This window comes from Motacilla alba, chromosome 23 (genome assembly GCF_015832195.1).
Source record: "Motacilla alba alba isolate MOTALB_02 chromosome 23, Motacilla_alba_V1.0_pri, whole genome shotgun sequence".
Taxonomy (NCBI): domain Eukaryota; kingdom Metazoa; phylum Chordata; class Aves; order Passeriformes; family Motacillidae; genus Motacilla; species Motacilla alba.
Genome location: NC_052038.1, coordinates 4,951,511 through 4,967,725, shown reverse-complemented (window position 1 = coordinate 4,967,725; position 16,215 = coordinate 4,951,511). Strand labels below are relative to the sequence as shown.

The following is a 16,215-nucleotide window of genomic DNA, read 5'->3' as shown; positions in this document are numbered from 1 at the left end:
GTCACTGAAATTCAAGGGACTTGGCCTCTTTATTCCTAGAGAAGGATTTAAGCAAATCTTGCATCAATCCTGGGGAAAAAAAAATGGAAGAAACCTGACAACTGCACTTGCAGTGATTGCACTTTTATTTCCTTGGAACCACGTTGGTGTATCTTTCTATAAAATTCACAGTACATAAAAAAAAGAGGCAAATTCCACTACAGGTCACCTAGTCTACTCTGGCTGTGGGAGTTCCTAAATCATGCTTTTCTCAAATATAGGAAGCTGTAAAGTTCCCTGAGAAAACAAAGCTCTGGTAAAGGTTCTTCAACAGGAGAACTCCACTTGTTTCCCTCGCTCCTTTCTTAGGAACTTTCTGATGTGTTATGTACAAATTAATTACAATATCATAAAAAAAAACAAAAAACCACGGGGTTTAACATCTCTCAGCTGCTCACCTCAGGAAGAGTTTTTCCAAAGCAAATTAGCAATATTTGGTTTTTAAAAAATCTGTATGGTACAGAACCTTTGTAGAACTGTAAACTGGTTCCCAATTCCACGACGAGCAGGAGCTCTGAGCAAGTCTTTGAAACACAAAACAATTCTCCTGAACAGTTTCCAGGTGATAAGTGAGCAGCTGGACTTCAGTGTTCCTTGTGGGTCCCTCTCAACTCGGGCTATTTGATGATCCTCAGTACTTTCTGACATTTAGAAGCAATTACACCGCTCCACGTCTGCAAAACAGCTTCCTTTTGTCCAAATGTTGCTTCTCAGAACAGAATTTTAGCAACGCTTCATTTTATTCAAAGCAGTACACCAGCACTGGCTGGTGGGACACGAGTCATTTAATCTTGAACACAATAAAATCTACCGAAGATTTGGCTTCACCTTCTCCTTTCCCTCCTCCGGAATATCATCGTTATTGTGTCGGACCACCAAATTATAGGGCTCCTCCTCCCCCGTCTCTTCATCTGACTTCTGCTCCTCCTCCAAATCCCACTTGGGGCGTTTGTTTCCCGCGGAGGAGCCAGGAGAATGTTCGGCTGCATTGAAATCCTCGGGGGTGCCGTCGAAGTTGGCTTCTGCCAAGCACTTGTGGCACAGCCTGTAGCGCCGCGTGCCCTGCTGCACCACGCAGCCCGTCAGCTCCGTCACCTGCCGCTTGCACTTCCTGCAGATCAGTTTGCCAGCCTGGTGGATCTGAAAGGATTTGAAATGTACACGTTCGGCCCTCATCCGTTTGTTTCAGACCGTGAGGGTTGTCACGGAGAGAACGGACAGCTTCGCATGGTTTTGGGAAAGGCTGCGAGAAGCTCGGGAGAAACAATTCTTAACCTGCCGCGCCTGGTGCTGCGCACGTGTGGAATGTGTTAGGGAGATTTGTTCACCAAAGGGCGGTTTCTTAATTAGCCAGTGGTGATGGTGTTTTAATTTAGGGACTAATTAGCTCCCCCTGTAGCAAACTAGGGTACAAAAGCACGGGTTGCTTAATAAGATTATTATGAACTATCTGTAAATGCGTGGAGTCTATGACAATAATCACCCAGTCCTGGCCCACTGTGCTGACAGAAAATGTGCTGAATCGTGCTAAAAAATTAAATTTTAAATACAGGACCAGTTAGCTCCCCCTGTAGCAAACTAGGGTATAAAAGCACGGGTTTCTTAATAAGATTATGATGAACTTTCTGTAAATGCATGGAGTCAATGACAATAATCACCTGGTCCTGGCCCACTGTGCTGACAGAAAATGTGCTGAATAATGCTAAAAAATTAAATTTTAAATACAATTTGCCCCATTAAATAATAATAATGAATGATTAAATAATTCCAGCTGACGTGCTGCTTCTCTGGTGTTGAGTTTGGCGATGCCCACCCAGCTGCCACCAACGAACTCGTTCACACTTTCACAAGGAGCAGCGTCTTTGCTGAACCATAAACCGACTCTCCTGAACGCTGCTGGCTTTCCCTACCGTTTGGAAGTGGTTGCGGAGGTGCTCCAGGCGGGTGAACCTCTTCCCACACGCCTCGCAGGGGTAGGGCCGCTCCCCGGTGTGACACCGCAGGTGGCGCTTCAGGTCCGCCCGGCGCTTCACCGTGTGCGTGCAGAACGGGCACTTGAAACGCGCGCGGGGCAGGTCACCTGGCAGGGACAGGGCACACAGCAGGGCTTGAGTCCTGAAACTCGCATATGTGACAGTTCAAGTTTTCTTTAGATAGGAAAAATCCCCAATATTTGGATGTTTATGCATGTATTATATTATATAATATTTATATCATGTGGGTAAAGAACTGGCACTTAAAACGCACCCAGGGCAGGTCACCTGGCAGGGACAGGGCACACAGCAGGGATTTATTCCTGTCCTTGCATCAGTTTCAGCTTAAAATACGTGACAGCTCGAGTTTTGTTTTTTTTAAATAGGAAAAATCCTCAATATTTGGATGCTTATGTATTATATTATATAATATATATATCATGTGGGTGCAGAATGGGCACTTAAAACGCACCCAGGGCAGGTCACCTGGCAGGGACAGGGCACACCGCAGGGCTTTATTCCTGTCCTTGCATTATTTTCAGGTTAAAATACATGACAGCTTGAGTTTTCTTTAAATAGGAGAAAATCCCCAATATTTGGGATATTGGGATGCTTGTATAAGTATGTATTATATCATATATATAATATAATGATACATAAAATACAGGCTTTGGGGGAATGTGGGAAATGGATTTCTAGAAAATGTTCACAGTTTGATAGAAGATTTACAAGGTATGTATTTATATGTAAATTTGAGATAAGAAATGCTGATTTAGAAACGTTATGGAATAAGATAGATATTGCTGAGAGAGAAATTGAACTAAAAATAAGTTTTAAAAGATGGTTTTATAAATAAGGGGGATATAGATTTGTTAAATATATATCTTGTATATCCCCCAGCTTGCATTTTTTTTCTTATTTAACATGTTAATTGACCACTTGATAGTGTTTTCCTCCTGACAACATTTTTTAGATCTAAAGGTTATCATAAATATGCAGCTTTTTATACATTGCCATCATATCTGAGTGTTCCACCAGCTCACGGCTCACAGCTTGGACATTTAATAACCCCTGTGATATACAGAGATCTCTTTAGAGTATGCAGTTATGATCTACAGCTGTGTTCATTTCCAGAGGAATGCACCTGGCAATAAACCTGGCAGCTTTGTTCCGCCCTCTCAGGCAGGTGATGTCACACGTTTGGGCTGGTTGGACCCCAAAATGCAACATCCCAGCACTGCCAGGACCTCTCACGTGAAGGACTTGGATTGGGTTGAGGCTGAACCCCTCTGTCTCTGCCAGATATTGGAGAAGCTCAGTCCTTCAGGTCTCCGAGCCAATTACAGCCCTTAAGGCTTCATTGAGCTCCACTTGGGCCCAAAAAATCAGGCATGTTTTGGTTGAAATGCACGGAATAACTGAGTCAGTCCCGTTCCAATCCCATGCCCTGTTCTGGCTCCAAACTCTTAGTGTTAGCACTAAAACGGAGCAGATAAAATCACCTATCATCCCAGGAAGGCTTTTGGTTTCCGTGCAGCCATACAAATTCCTTCCAAATCACCGTCTGAATTCCCCTAAACAAAACCAAACTCTTCCAAGCATTGTTTACCTTCATTCCAGCTACTCATTACCCCTAAAATTGTGGGCATTGAGGTGTACAGTTCTTCTGCCTTTAACTCCATGAACTCAGGAGTTCTGGAAAGTTCTTGTTCTAGCTGAGCCACTGACCACCTCTTGGCTCCGGCCTCTGCTCCGGGGTGATATCCGAAGTCATCCTGATCCACCTCGTTCTCGGCATCAAACTCGGCCTCCTCTCGGCCGTGGGGGATGTGGGTGGGATCCGAGGCTGCGGCTCGCTCCGCTCTGTCCGATTTGCACCCTCCCGGCTCCCGGCTCTGCGACAGCCCCAGGTGCTTGCGGCGCTTCCTCGTGGAGCTCTGCTTCCTGCCTCTTTTGGACAGCTGGGTCTCTGCCCGCTGCAGGATCACCTGTGAGGACAGGTAGCTGCTGTAACTGCTCCAGGAGTTCTCGTTCCCGTTGGGTTTTTCGTCCGGGATCGAGTAGGAACGCCGGGGGTTGCTCTTTGCTTTCCTTCTGGAGCGATAAAGAGCCGGGCGGGCAGGGGTGGCTTCGGTGCTCGCACTTTTGGCCGAGAGGCTGAGGTAATGATCCTTTTCCTTTTCATTAATATCCAGAGAAGACTTAATGAAGGTCTTGCAGACATTGAGGATATCTGTCATCTGCAGATAGCTGGCAGCTGACATGACTTCGATCACGTTCTGACCCGTTAAAGACAATATCCCTGAATACACAAAGTCCAGGATGACCATGAACGTCTCTGGAGAGAAGACCTCAAACGTGGCTATTGTTGGCTGGCTGGTCTCCTTGGAGCTCTGCGAAAGGAGCATTTTGAAGTAGCCACTGCTGGCGAACAGCACATTGCGGTGGGCTTTGAAGACCTTGCCCTCCACCAGGATGTTGCAGTCACAGAACAAGTCCTGCTTCCGCTGCTCGTTCAGCTGCTCCAGGAGGTGAGACTGGTGGGAAGAAATCTCCATTCCAGGCGGGGAGTTAGAGGAAGGTTTGCTGTAAAGGAAAAAACATCATCATGGCTATCTAAATCAATGATGCTGAATCCTAATTTAAAGAGATGAGCTCTCTTTTAAAAAGCGCTATCACATTCCCGGTGTATCGCCAATCTCCCCGCGGCCGCTACTCTGCATAACAAGAGAGAAGAAACTTAACTCCGAAAGAGGTGGAACGATGTCCCAGCGGGATTACTCCCTATCCCAAAAGAAGGAAAATCATGTCGACCAAGCCACGATGGCTCTCAGACTCCGCAAGGGAACTTGGCCCTCCCGGCCTGGGCAGAGCCGCGGCTGGCGCGGGCGCACGGCGGGCGCAGCCTCCGCCCCGGCGCACCGGGACCGCTCGAATGCGGCGGCAGCGCCCCGGGCTCGCCGCCCTCCCGCCCGAACCCCGGCACTGGCCGCGGCCGCCGCCACTCACGCGCCCGCCCGAACTGGCCGCTCGCTCCCCGGCACTCCGGGACGCCCGACGGCGCCGGAGCCGCTCCGCCAGCGCGGAGGCGCCTCCCGGCCCCGCTCCCACCGCGGGGACCGCAGCGCCCGCCCGGTGCCGCTCCCCTCCGCCCGCACGGACCGCCCCGGGCCGGGCGTGCCGCCCGCAGGAACGGAGCCCCCCGTGTCCCCGCCCGCTGCCCGGCGCCCGTGGTTACCCCGGCCGCTCCCGGTGCCGTCCCGCCGCTCCCTCCCGCCCCCGCCGCTGCCGCCGCCCGCCCCGCGCAGCGCCTTTGTGTCCGCGCCCGGGGCTGCAAATGGCGCCCGCCGGGGACGCGGCAGCGCCGGCACCGAGCGGCTCCGGGCGGCACCGAGGCGCCCGCGGAGCCCCGCGCCTTCCTCGCCGCCGCCCGCCCGCAGCCGCCGTCAGCCCCGACGCCCGCCCGGTCCTTCCCATCGGCGCAAAGCAGAACGGCCGCTCACCGGCGGGGTGCTGCGGGCGGCTGCCGCCGAGCCGGGGGGAGCGGGCGGTGGCTGCGGGATCCCCGGCCCCGCCTCGGGGCTCGCCGTGCCTGCAGGCGCCGCGCCGCCGCTCCCGCAGCCCCGAGCCCCGCGAGCCCGAACGGGAGAGAAACAAAAGGTATTTGCTGACGTGGGCGTCGGACAGAGACGCCCGAGGGCTGGGGACACAATTAAAGGGGCAACGCACCGACTGCAGCCGCAGCCCAGCGCCTGCCCCGGCCCCAGCGCCCCGCGGCCGCCGCCGCTCGCCGCTCCCCACAGCCGCACGCTGCCCCGAGGCCGCTGCCCCGCTCGCACCGGGCTTTGTTGCCGCTACCTTTGTGTGCGTGGAGGGAAGGCGCCGCCTGAACGGCGATCGGCGGAGATGCGGAGCTCCGCGGGGTAGGGTTAATGATGTTAAGTCGATATCGCAGCATTTTTCCTAACGGGGTTTTTGTAGGCGAACAATGAGGGTGAGCCCAAAGCAAAGCGCCGCACGTAGGAGCGCGGTACACAGATCGTCCCGGTTTCTTTTCTGGGTGGGAAATGGAATCGGGATGCCTGTTAGAAGACAAGACACTTCCAAATTCGTGCCCGTTAGATGGGATTCTTTCGGTCTTATTCCTGGAGATCCTGGAATAATTTTGAGAAGGGAACTCTGCAGCCATCGGAACAGTCCCCTCCTCAGAGCAGGCTGCAAGAACCTGGCAAAGAACAGTTCCTATTTCCACAGCAAGCCTCGGGTGAGACCGTCAGTAGTGTTTAATTTATTCCAGCAGCTAAGCCAAGATAGGGAAGGCTCTTTCCAGCCACTCCTCCCAATTTTCCTTACAAAATCTCTTGTTCTGCGCCCTGTTTAAAATTCTCGATGCACCGAATAAGCCTCCTCTTTGCATTTCATGAGTTAAATAGGATGAAAGGTTACGCCTCCAATGTAGAAAGGTTTTAAGTTGAACACTATAGAAAATATTTAACTAAATGTTATTATAAAGCTTTTCTTAGGAGCTTATCAACTTATACCCATCACTCAACAGCGCTGGCACGAATTTGTACCCAATGGAAAAACTCTGCAAGGCAAGGGCTGCAGGATTAGAACATCCTTTTCTTCAAAATTCAATCTTTGGGGCAGAACTGGGAGATTTTTTCTTCTATTTCATTTTTGTACTCCAACAGGAACTCAAATAGAAGAAAGGCAGACATTGGCACGGCTGTAATGGGATAACTCTGACAGTGACCAGCTGCTTCGGGGAAGAAATATATATTCCATCATTTTATATCCAACAGGGTGGCTTGTGGGGGTTTTTTCTCTTAAGTTATCACTAAAAACTTGAGGTGGATCCCAAAATCCTGGAGGATGGAACATTGTGCAGAGCCAGGAGTAAGGCAAGGATACCTGCAGCAGTCACTCAGCCCTCTGTGAGATCTGTGGGCTTTCAGTATTTTCAAAGCCACCCTAAATCAGTATTTTTGGTTTTGTTTTTTTTTCTTATGAGTTCTTTAGCACTGAAATAGAATCCAAATTACAACAGGTTGGAAAGGGAGATTCATTCTGAAGTCAGTCTTTGGGAATTTTTTTTTTTAAGTGGGGATATCCAACTGTTTAACCTTTAAGATGAGCACAAGTGACATTTTTTGGCTAGCAAATATGAAAGTTTAGGTAATTTAATGGGAAACAAAACAAAAAAAAAAAAGGAAAATTATGTGCAAGAACGAATCAAGCATCAAGTCATAGGGTTTTTTTGGGGCAGAGAGAATTCTGTAAGAAACACCTGAAAAGGAGGAGAGGGACTTTTTAAATTCAGTATTTCAGCCTTTGAAAGGATGGGAAGATATTGTCAGAAAACAAGGATAATTAAGAGACATTAATCAGAGGATGGTGAACTTTGTCTTCACTCTTGACTGTGGTTTTGGGAATACAAAGTAAACACAAACCAAGCAAGAATAATCACTGAATTCTTGGAAAAGACCCCTAAGATCAAGTCCAGCACTAAACCGTGTCCCTAGGAGACATAAAGATGAAAGAAATACATGGAAATAAATAAATTCAGTGGGAACATCCCCGTGTGGTCTTTATTTCCCTCCTTGCAAGGAAAGGAAATGTTCCTTGAGCTGATGAGGGGCATGTGATGCTCACAGAAATATGAAGAAAACAATCAGAGGCAATGGAAGGAGACAAAAAGAAAAATACTTTCATTTAGAGAAAAAAAAAACCACAAGGAAAATATGTGAGTGTAAAATGAAGGACGTGGAAAACAGAAGGCACTTAACATTAATCTTGTCTTGCAATACAAAAAGAAGGAAACAACGACCGAAATTAAGACAACAAAAGTAAAAATGGTAACTTTGAAAAACCAGAAAACCAGCATTGAACCTGTGGGAATCCCAGCCTTGAGCTAAACCTCCAAGCTTAACATGATACTTTCAACATGACTACAGATATCTAGTTATACTAATGAGAATAACAACATATAAATCCAGAAAAAAAAAAAGCCCTTATTTGCCCAGCAAATCAACAATTAATCTGTGTTTAAAAGGCGAAGTCTTCCTGTGGATAGATTGTTCCATTTGTCCATTAGACCACTTCAGTTCTGAAGTGTCTGCTCCTCAGTATCGTCAGATTTATGATCTCTAATTAAATTGAGTATTGATCCAAAAATCCCTTTGCTTCTGAAAACACCCCCCACTATTAAGAAACACTTAATAGTCTGACCTTTGCAGTTAAGATTTCAGGCCTGGAGAGAACATTTTATTTTCCCCTCCCCTTCATCCATCCCCAGACAAACCCAGACCAATTCCAGGCACGTTTTCACCCTGGGACAGCAGGCACTGATACCCGGGATTTGTTCTCAAACTGTTTAATGCAAAGGGAAAGGGAAACATCTATGAAATTTGAGCAAACTTACTCCATACTCTTTGAAATGTTTCTTGTTCTGTGTATTTGATTTAGTCCAGGTTGCTCAGGGATATTTCTTAGCCATTTAATAACAGGCATTTTAGGAGTTTAAAAGCTCCAAGAAATTAAATGTCTGTTTTCACATCGAGTCCATTTTTGGGCTGCTGACCAAGTGTCCCATAAAATCAAGCGTAAGTCTTGTTTAAGATGGTTTCATCTGGGTCATCACAAAGATTTTGGAGTCACCCCCACCCCAAACCTAAGCCAAGAAATTCCAATTTTTGTAGGAACAATAAAACACCATTTCTCGCGTCCTTGGGGTGCTTCCCGTGAAGAGGAGGGTGCTTAATGCTTACACTGAATTCAGCACGAAGTTCTCCAGTTGTCATTTGTTGGTCACCTGCAGCCTGGAATGAAAACTCTGCACTCTCTGGTCATGATGATACAAGAAAGTTATACAGTTTTTACACAATTAAAAATAAAAGAGTGACTTTTTAGCTGTCCCTGGGAAGGGTTATATAGAATATATACATATACATATATATATATATATATACACATATACATATATATGTATGTGGGACTGCTGGGTAAGAAACCCCAGGGTTCAGCCAAACATGCTTACAAAGCTGTAAAAAAAGGAAAAAAAATAGATATAATTTTCTAAGCCTACAGCCATTGAGTTCCATGATCCCAAGAGTTGGAATAACACTCAGGTGTGTCCAAGGAATGCAGAGCAGGACCCAGGAGCATCTCCTGCTCCTCTCCTGTGGACAGTGCTGGGTAAGAGAAGCCCACCAAGCAGCAAAACCAAGCTTGTTTTCTTAGAGAAATAAAATTTCTTCCTCGTTGCTCATCTCTGTAGCCTAATTGTGGGTGAAATGACACAAACGTGGTGTCTAGAACTTCCAGCACGTCCTGGTCTCACTGTGCAGACTGGAAAAGGTGCACAGAATTCAACATCCTGAGCTGGAGGGGACCCACAAGGATCATCCAAATCCAGCTCCTGGCCCTGCACCCCAACAATCCCACCACGTCTGGGCACTTTTGAGAGGTTTCCAAATATAAAAAAAGAGTATTTGAATAGTGCTTATAAAAACAGCCCAGTCTGAGATCCTAATGTTGAGACTAAAACATCTACTGGCATCAATTAATGATCCAAATTTTTAATCAGTTTGTTTCTGACGTGTTAAGCATTTATGTAATTATTTCCTTTGAAAGAAATAAGTCTTGGACATATGATCTACTAAAGATTCATCTCATCCTAATAAATTTTACAGAAATCCTTTTCCAGACAGAAGTGCCAAAAGATTTAAATGCTCTTTCTTAATTAGCTGCTGTTTTCCTTATCGTACCATGAAGATTTCATGGCATTTTGTGGAAGATTCTCTTCACTTCTGAGCACTCAAGAGAGGTTGGCTGCTGTGGGGGTTTTATACTTTGTTTACTGCCCAGTGAGATAAACCCCACCTCTCTGCAAGTGTAAAAAAATGAGCAATTTACAATAATCTGCGACTTTTAAAAGCATTTAGACCTCCTTGCAAGAGGCTTGGAGACATGCCCCATTGCCTGCTCTAAAAATTATCCGCATAATAATGCAGTTTCCTTGTTAATCCACAATTTCAGGATGGATTCTTTTGAACCAAAACGACACACGGGGGGGTTCTGCTAACGAACCAGCGGGGCCTCAACGGCACGTCCATGAACACATGCAAGTCTGGACCTGTTCAACCACGCGTCTCTGCGGGATCAGCTGGCAGAGGGGATTTGCTCCACAGTACATCCTCCCTCTTCCACGGAATCCCCGATCCTCGTCTTCCAACTACCTAATGTTCGGTTTCACCTCCTTCTCCTCCGCTTCATCCTCGCTGTCATCCACTTGCTGGATGACCAAGTCGCTCGAGCCGTCCTCCACGATCTCCACGTCGGACCTGTTGTCCTCCCCGTAGTGCCACCTGGAGTCCTTGTCCCCGTCCTGGGGGAACTCCAGGGGCGCCTCGGCCTCCAGGTCGATGCGGATGCTGTCGATGCCGGCCTCGGCCAGGCACTCGTTGCACAGTCTGTAGCGCCGCGTGCCCTCCTGCACCACCTGGCCCGTCAGCTCCGTCACGTGCCGCTTGCACTTCCTGCAGATGGGCTTGCACGCCTGGTGGATCTGGGGACACCAAAAGGGACGCGCTGTAGCCACGAGGTTTGATGAAAATCCTTCTGGCCACGTGGAGCGTTTCGCCCGGGGGGGTTTGGAGCTGATCTGATGAGCTCTCAACCCCTCAACGCTACACCCCAGAATAGCTCAGCTTTCATCGGGAGGCATGAAAGGAGCAGGAGGCTGATGTGACAGCGTCAGGAGCAAAAAAGGTTCAATAAAGGCAAAATAACAAACTCAAAGCGACCCAGGTGCCACAAGCTTGTGCTCCTGGTAAAGACACCTCACAAAAGTGATTTGGTTTCTTTGTTCTGTGCTTTTCTACTCAATGGCCCAGGCGGGACCTTTTGGCTTATGGCCGATTAGCTGTCCCCAAACTTGAGGTGAAGCCCCCAAGGTCCTCTCAGTGATTTTTCTACCTTTTGGCTTATGGCCGATTAGCTGTCCCCAAACTTGAGGTGAAGCCCCAAAGGTCCTCTCAGTGATTTTTCTACCTTTTGGCTCATGGCCAATTAGCTGTCCCCAAACTTGAGGTGAAGCCCCAAAGGTCCTCTCAGTGATTTTTCTACCTTTTGCCTCATGGCCAATTAGCTGTCCCCAAACTTGAGGTGAAGCCCCAAGGTCCTCTCGGTGATTTTTCTACCTGATCACCGGGAGAAAGTTCTGGGCTCTTTCCTTTTTGGGGGACAGAGGAAGGTTCTGTCACTCTGTCCATAGGGGGCACATTCCTACAGCCAGGATTTTCTTCTCCTGAGAAGCTGAGGGGCCTCAGGGAAGAAATGTAAACAATAACTGTCTGCTGCTGCGGGATGCAACGGGTGCTTCCTTGATTGGTCCCTGTTGGGTGTTTCTGCTTAATAACCAATCAAGGATGCAGCTGGCTCAGACACTGGACAAACCAACAGTCCCTCAAATTTCTCCTCCTTCATAAAGGAATTCAAAAGAATGAGTTATTTACAGAAAGTGTGGGAGAAAGTTACAAGAACACAAACATCAAAAAGCTTAAAAAATCTTTAAAAATCAAAGCAACACAAACTTTCTCGCACACTTTATGTGAATGACTTATTATTTGAAGAGAAATTTGATGGACTGTTGGTTTGTCCAGTGTCGTTGGAGAGGTGGCACTGTCACCCTCCAATCCACCATCACTTTTGGAAATCTAGAAATGTTAAAATAAGAAAATAAAAAAACCTCTTTTTACCTTGGAAAGAGCAATGAGTCCGTGCCGTGTTGTTTCATATCCTATAGTGACAAGGCACGGTAATTGCCCATCTCACAGGCTGCAGAGAGCAGAACCTCTGCAAGCCATCAATTACCCAACAAATTCCTCCCTTTCCTGCAAATTATCCCTCAATTCCACTGCAACCAAACCGAATTAATTTTCTAATCCCCTCTTCTTTCCAGGAGTCATTAGATCGCCCAGACACACTCACGCTGTGTTTAATTAGCCAGATTTACACGTTAAATAAATCATGCAGTTGCTAAAAATACTCACGGTTCGAAAATGGCTGCTGAGGTGATCCAGCCTGCTGAACCTCTTGCCACACGCCTCGCAGGGGTACGGCCTCTCTCCCGTGTGACAGCGGAGGTGACGCTTCAGGTCGGCTTTTCTCTTCACCACGTGGCTGCAGAACGGGCACTTGAACCTCATCCTGGCCAGGTCATCTGTCGGAAAAGAATGGGATTTAAAAAAAAAATCAAAATCGTGTCACGTAATGCTCTAGGAAATGGTGCTTTATGAGGAGAACAGCAGATCACTTTGTTAAAATAATATTCAGGGGTTGTTGCGAGCACAAAGGTTTTGTGTTTGCCTGCAGATTACACAGGAGTGCAACAAAGGAGGAGTGGACCATTGGCTGTGTTAACACACACCTGGTAAAGCCAGCCTGGACAGGGCTTGGAGCAACCTGGGCTAGTGGGAGGTGTCCCTGCCCATGGCAGGGAGTGCAGCAAAATGAGCTTTAAGGTCCTTTCCAACCCAAACCATTCTGTGATTTCATGAAAATGAGCTTAAAAATATCCCAACTTATATTTATTTTTAAATTTAATACCCCAGGTACTTCAAGAACTCCGAATCATTTCAAGATAATGAGTTAAACTTTCCAAACGTACATTTCTGGATGATACACCCGTCTTTTTGGCAGCTGTGCTTTACTATTGAGCAGGACCTATTTCCTCAGAGCCACAAGAGAGGATTCTCAGGTGCCTCATCCCCACTCACCTTCAGCCCAGTTCCCCATGACTCCCAGGATGGAGGGCATGCTCCCGTACTGCTCCTCGGCTTTGGAGGACTTGGATTTACCGGAGGAGCGGGGTGACTCGTGCTCCTGCTGCGACACAGCCAAGCCCCTGGGCATCACCTCAGCCCCCTGGCCGAAAGGGTAGCCCACGTGAGGAGCCTCCACCTCGGCGTCGATGTGAACCTGCTCCTCGGGCGGCGCGGCGTGGCCGGCGGGCTCGGCGGCCCTGTCCTCCAGCTTGCTGGATTTGTAGTGGGGGATGTCCGAGGGCTGCTGCAGCCCCGGGTGCCGGGATTTCTTGATGGAATCCTGCCGCTGCTCGTGTTTGGACAGCTGCTGCTGGGCGTTTCTTTGAGAGCCGGGGTAATAGTTGAAATTGCTCCAGGCGTTGCCGCCCATCATACAAGTCCCGGGGTCTGGGCTGGAGTGGGAATGCGGGGGGCTGCTCTCTGCCCTCCACCCTCCGCCGTACACGCAGGATCGCTCCACGCCGTTGGAGCCCACATCTTTGTCTGACAGGCTGAAGTAGCGATCCTTCTCCTTCTCGCTGATGTCCAGCGACGACTTGATGAAGGTTTTACACACGCTGATCACATCGGTCATCTGCAGGTAGCTGGCGGCTGACATGACTTCGATCACGTTCTGACCAGTGAGGGACAGTTTGCCCGAATACACAAAATCTAGGATAACTGTGAAGGTGTCAGGAGAAAAGGCCTGGAAAGTGGCTGTCGTGGACTGGCTGGTCTCCTTGGAGCTCTGCGAAAGGAGCATTTTGAAGTAGCCACTGCTGGCGAACAGCACATTGCGGTGGGCTTTGAAGACCTTGCCCTCCACCAGGATGTTGCAGTCACAGAACAAGTCCTGCCTGCGCTGCTCATTGAGTTGCTGCAAGAGGTGAAACTGATGAGAAGAAATCTCCATCCCAGAAAAGGTGAAATCAAACCTTGCTCTAAAAAAAATGAAGAAAATTATTACACTCTTGACTTCAATGCTGTGTAACTCGGCCAAAAATACCAGAGCCAATTTTATGGCTACCTCTCCAAATAACAGCATTTCTTCGAATCTACAAATATATTTAAACCACGATCTGCTCAACCGCGGATTCATTTTCCAACAGGACAAGAGGGATGACAAAGCCAAGGCGGCGTTATTTGGCACGGACGGACGCGCTACAGCCGGGAGCATCCCCATCGCCGGGATGCGGGGCTGGACCCGTGCCGCCCGCCGGAGCTGCGCAGCCTTCAGGCAGCTCCGGGAAGACCAGGAGCCAAGAGCAGCTGCGGCTGCGACCGCGGCCGTGCCTCGAACCGGCGACTGCGCCTCGAACCGGCGATTCCGCCTCCGACCGGGGTTCCGCCTCGCCCCGCTCCGCCCGGGCCCCGCTCCCGCCGCCGCCGCCTCCGGGAGCGCGGCTCGGCGGCAGCGCCCCGGCCCCCCCCCGGCACTGGCCGCGGCCGCCGCCACTCACCCTCCCGGCCGCTCCCCGGCAGCCCGGGACGCCCGAGGGCGCCGGAGCCGCCCGGCCCCGCTCCCGCCGCCGGAACCGCAGCGCCCGCCGGCCCCGGCCCGAGCCGCCCTCCGCCCGCACGGACCGCCCCGGGCCGGGCGCGCCGCCCGCGGGAACGGAGCCGCGCCCGCCGCTCCGCCAGAGCCCCCCCGAGTCCCCGCCCGGTGCCCGGTGCCCGGTGCCCGGAGCCGCTCCCGCCCCGCAGCCCCGTCCGCCGGCAGCGCCCCCGCTGCCGCTGCCGCCCCGCGCAGCGCCTTTGTGTCCGCGCCCGGGGCTGCAAATGGCGCCCGCCGGGGACGCGGCAGCGCCGGCACCGAGCGGCTCCGGGCGGCTCCGGGCGGCTCCGGGCGGCACCGAGCGGCTCCGGGCGGCACCGAGGGGCCCGCGGAGCCCCGCGCCCTCCTCGCCGCCCTCGCAGCCGGGCTGGCTGCGGGGCCCGTTCCGCCCCGAACCCAGCGCCCTGCCCGGCCTACCGGCGTGCGGAGCTCCGCCGCTCACCGGCGGGGTGCTGCGGGCGGCTGCCGCCGAGCCGGGGGGAGCGGGCGGTGGCTGCGGGATCCCCGGCCCCGCCTCGGGGCTCGCCGTGCCTGCAGGCGCCGCGCCGCCGCTCCCGCAGCCCCGAGCCCCGCGAGCCCGAACGGGAGAGAAACAAAAGGTATTTGCTGACGTGGGCGTCGGACAGAGACGCCCGAGGGCTGGGGACACAATTAAAGGGGCAACGCACCGACTGCAGCCGCAGCCCAGCGCCTGCCCCGGCCCCAGCGCCCCGCGGCCGCCGCCGCTCGCCGCTCCCCACGGCCGCACGCTGCCCCGGAGGGGATGGGATGCCCCAGATGCCTCCTTTTCACACCTTTATCTACAGCAGGGGCCTCGGTGACCCAAATCCTTCTCCTTTCTCTCGCAGCGTCCTCCGAAGGAGATGTGACATCTTCTTTTCTCTGCTGGTGTCTGTTATCTTCTGAAGAAAGCATGGCTGAAAGCGAAACCTGAACCTCTCACCTTCTCTCCCTCGAAGTTTAGTATCTTTCTCCTTCCTCTTCTTACCACCAGGGTCTTTCCTGTGATTTTGACGCCCCAGTTATTTTTCATAAATATTTATTTTCCCGTGGAAACCATTCTTCCTTAACCGAGCCCTTTGTGGCATTTTTGGCCTTCCCTTCTGTAACTTCAGACATTCCACCTTGAAACAATTTATCTTTCTTTTCCCAGTGTAGCAAAATTGACGAAAGACTTTACCTAGAAGATAACAATCCAAAGACTCTTTCCTTTGATCATTAGAACCATTCTCCCACTAATTCATACACATTTATTCATACCAAATTTAAATCCATTCATATTTTGTATATATGGAGGATATGTAACAATTTTCTTTTCCAGCTTAATTCCCCGTTTTTCATAAATTTTCTTAGTTTTGTCGATTCTCCTTTCAAACCGAGGTCGTGCTCTTAAAATCTTCATGAGGCCCACTCTGCTTCTGTGAGATTCTGCTCCAAATTAAACATCCTTGAACACGAAACAACTGGAATTCACCCAGCTTCTCACAGCTCTTACCGCTGAGAAATAAAGAATACAATCAACGAAACCATCCGATTGTTTAACGTACAAACCAGAACATTTATTCCTAGTATCAGGTTTTAATACCATTTGAATTCCTTCCTTTAAAGTTTCTTTTTGCCTGTCAAGCCGAGTAAGTAGCAGCTCTCTCTGTTTAACATGGAATCACAGAATGCCAGGATGGTTTGGGCTGGAAAGGACCTTAAAGACCACGGGCAGGGACACCTTGTTGCTCAACATTCTGCGTATTTTTTCCCCCCACATTTCTGCCCAAATTGTTTCATCAGCTGAAAGCTTCCCTTGGAAAAGAATGATCTGGAGGTATTTGTTGTGTTTGACTTG

The 16,215-nt window shown here is 50.1% G+C and overlaps 2 protein-coding genes and 2 long non-coding RNA genes across 9 annotated transcripts; 2 read left to right on the top strand and 2 right to left on the bottom strand.

Annotated features, from left to right (window-relative positions):
* Window positions 1-760: 760 nt before the first annotated feature.
* LOC119711139 (zinc finger and BTB domain-containing protein 8A-like) lies at window positions 761-6,650 on the bottom strand. Of its 4 annotated transcripts, none has more exons than XM_038160938.1 (4): window positions 5,871-6,650; window positions 3,622-4,598; window positions 1,950-2,119; window positions 761-1,179 (listed from the first exon to the last, which is right to left on the bottom strand). In XM_038160938.1, the coding sequence occupies exons 2-4, from the start codon at window positions 4,568-4,570 to the stop codon at window positions 847-849; spliced, it is 1,452 nt and encodes a 483-aa protein (XP_038016866.1). In that variant the 5' UTR covers window positions 4,571-4,598; window positions 5,871-6,650; the 3' UTR covers window positions 761-846. The 4 variants fall into 4 exon arrangements, with proteins under 4 accessions (XP_038016866.1, XP_038016864.1, XP_038016865.1 ...); XM_038160936.1 differs by lacking the exon at window positions 5,871-6,650 and adding an exon at window positions 5,516-5,831; XM_038160937.1 differs by lacking the exon at window positions 5,871-6,650 and adding an exon at window positions 5,022-5,184.
* Window positions 5,546-7,743, top strand: LOC119711142. The gene is made up of 2 exons (XR_005259672.1): window positions 5,546-5,672; window positions 6,707-7,743. It is a non-coding gene; the product is annotated as an uncharacterized LOC119711142 (long non-coding RNA).
* Window positions 7,744-8,497: 754 nt separating this feature from the next.
* On the bottom strand, window positions 8,498-15,312 carry ZBTB8A (zinc finger and BTB domain containing 8A). Of its 3 annotated transcripts, none has more exons than XM_038160943.1 (4): window positions 15,170-15,312; window positions 12,794-13,761; window positions 12,068-12,237; window positions 8,498-10,581 (listed from the first exon to the last, which is right to left on the bottom strand). In XM_038160943.1, the coding sequence occupies exons 2-4, from the start codon at window positions 13,731-13,733 to the stop codon at window positions 10,249-10,251; spliced, it is 1,443 nt and encodes a 480-aa protein (XP_038016871.1). In that variant the 5' UTR covers window positions 13,734-13,761; window positions 15,170-15,312; the 3' UTR covers window positions 8,498-10,248. The 3 variants fall into 3 exon arrangements, with proteins under 3 accessions (XP_038016871.1, XP_038016869.1, XP_038016870.1); XM_038160941.1 differs by lacking the exon at window positions 15,170-15,312 and adding an exon at window positions 14,793-14,966; XM_038160942.1 differs by lacking the exon at window positions 15,170-15,312 and adding an exon at window positions 14,281-14,329.
* LOC119711141 lies at window positions 14,834-15,904 on the top strand. Its single transcript, XR_005259671.1, has 2 exons — window positions 14,834-14,974; window positions 15,224-15,904. It is a non-coding gene; the product is annotated as an uncharacterized LOC119711141 (long non-coding RNA).
* The last annotated feature ends 311 nt before the right edge of the window (window positions 15,905-16,215 follow it).

Coding starts and splice junctions, on each gene's coding strand:
- LOC119711139 (XM_038160938.1), bottom strand. CDS start 4,570: ATGGAGATTTCTTCCCACCAGTCTCACCTCCTGGAGCAGCTGAACGAG. Junction 2,120..3,621: donor AATGAGTAGCTGGAATGAAG/GTAAACAATGCT, acceptor TGTCCCTGCCAG/GTGACCTGCCCCGCGCGCGT. Junction 1,180..1,949: donor TCCGCAACCACTTCCAAACG/GTAGGGAAAGCC, acceptor AAATCCTTTCAG/ATCCACCAGGCTGGCAAACT.
- ZBTB8A (XM_038160943.1), bottom strand. CDS start 13,733: ATGGAGATTTCTTCTCATCAGTTTCACCTCTTGCAGCAACTCAATGAG. Junction 12,238..12,793: donor CATGGGGAACTGGGCTGAAG/GTGAGTGGGGAT, acceptor CTTTTCCGACAG/ATGACCTGGCCAGGATGAGG. Junction 10,582..12,067: donor TCAGCAGCCATTTTCGAACC/GTGAGTATTTTT, acceptor TGGTGTCCCCAG/ATCCACCAGGCGTGCAAGCC.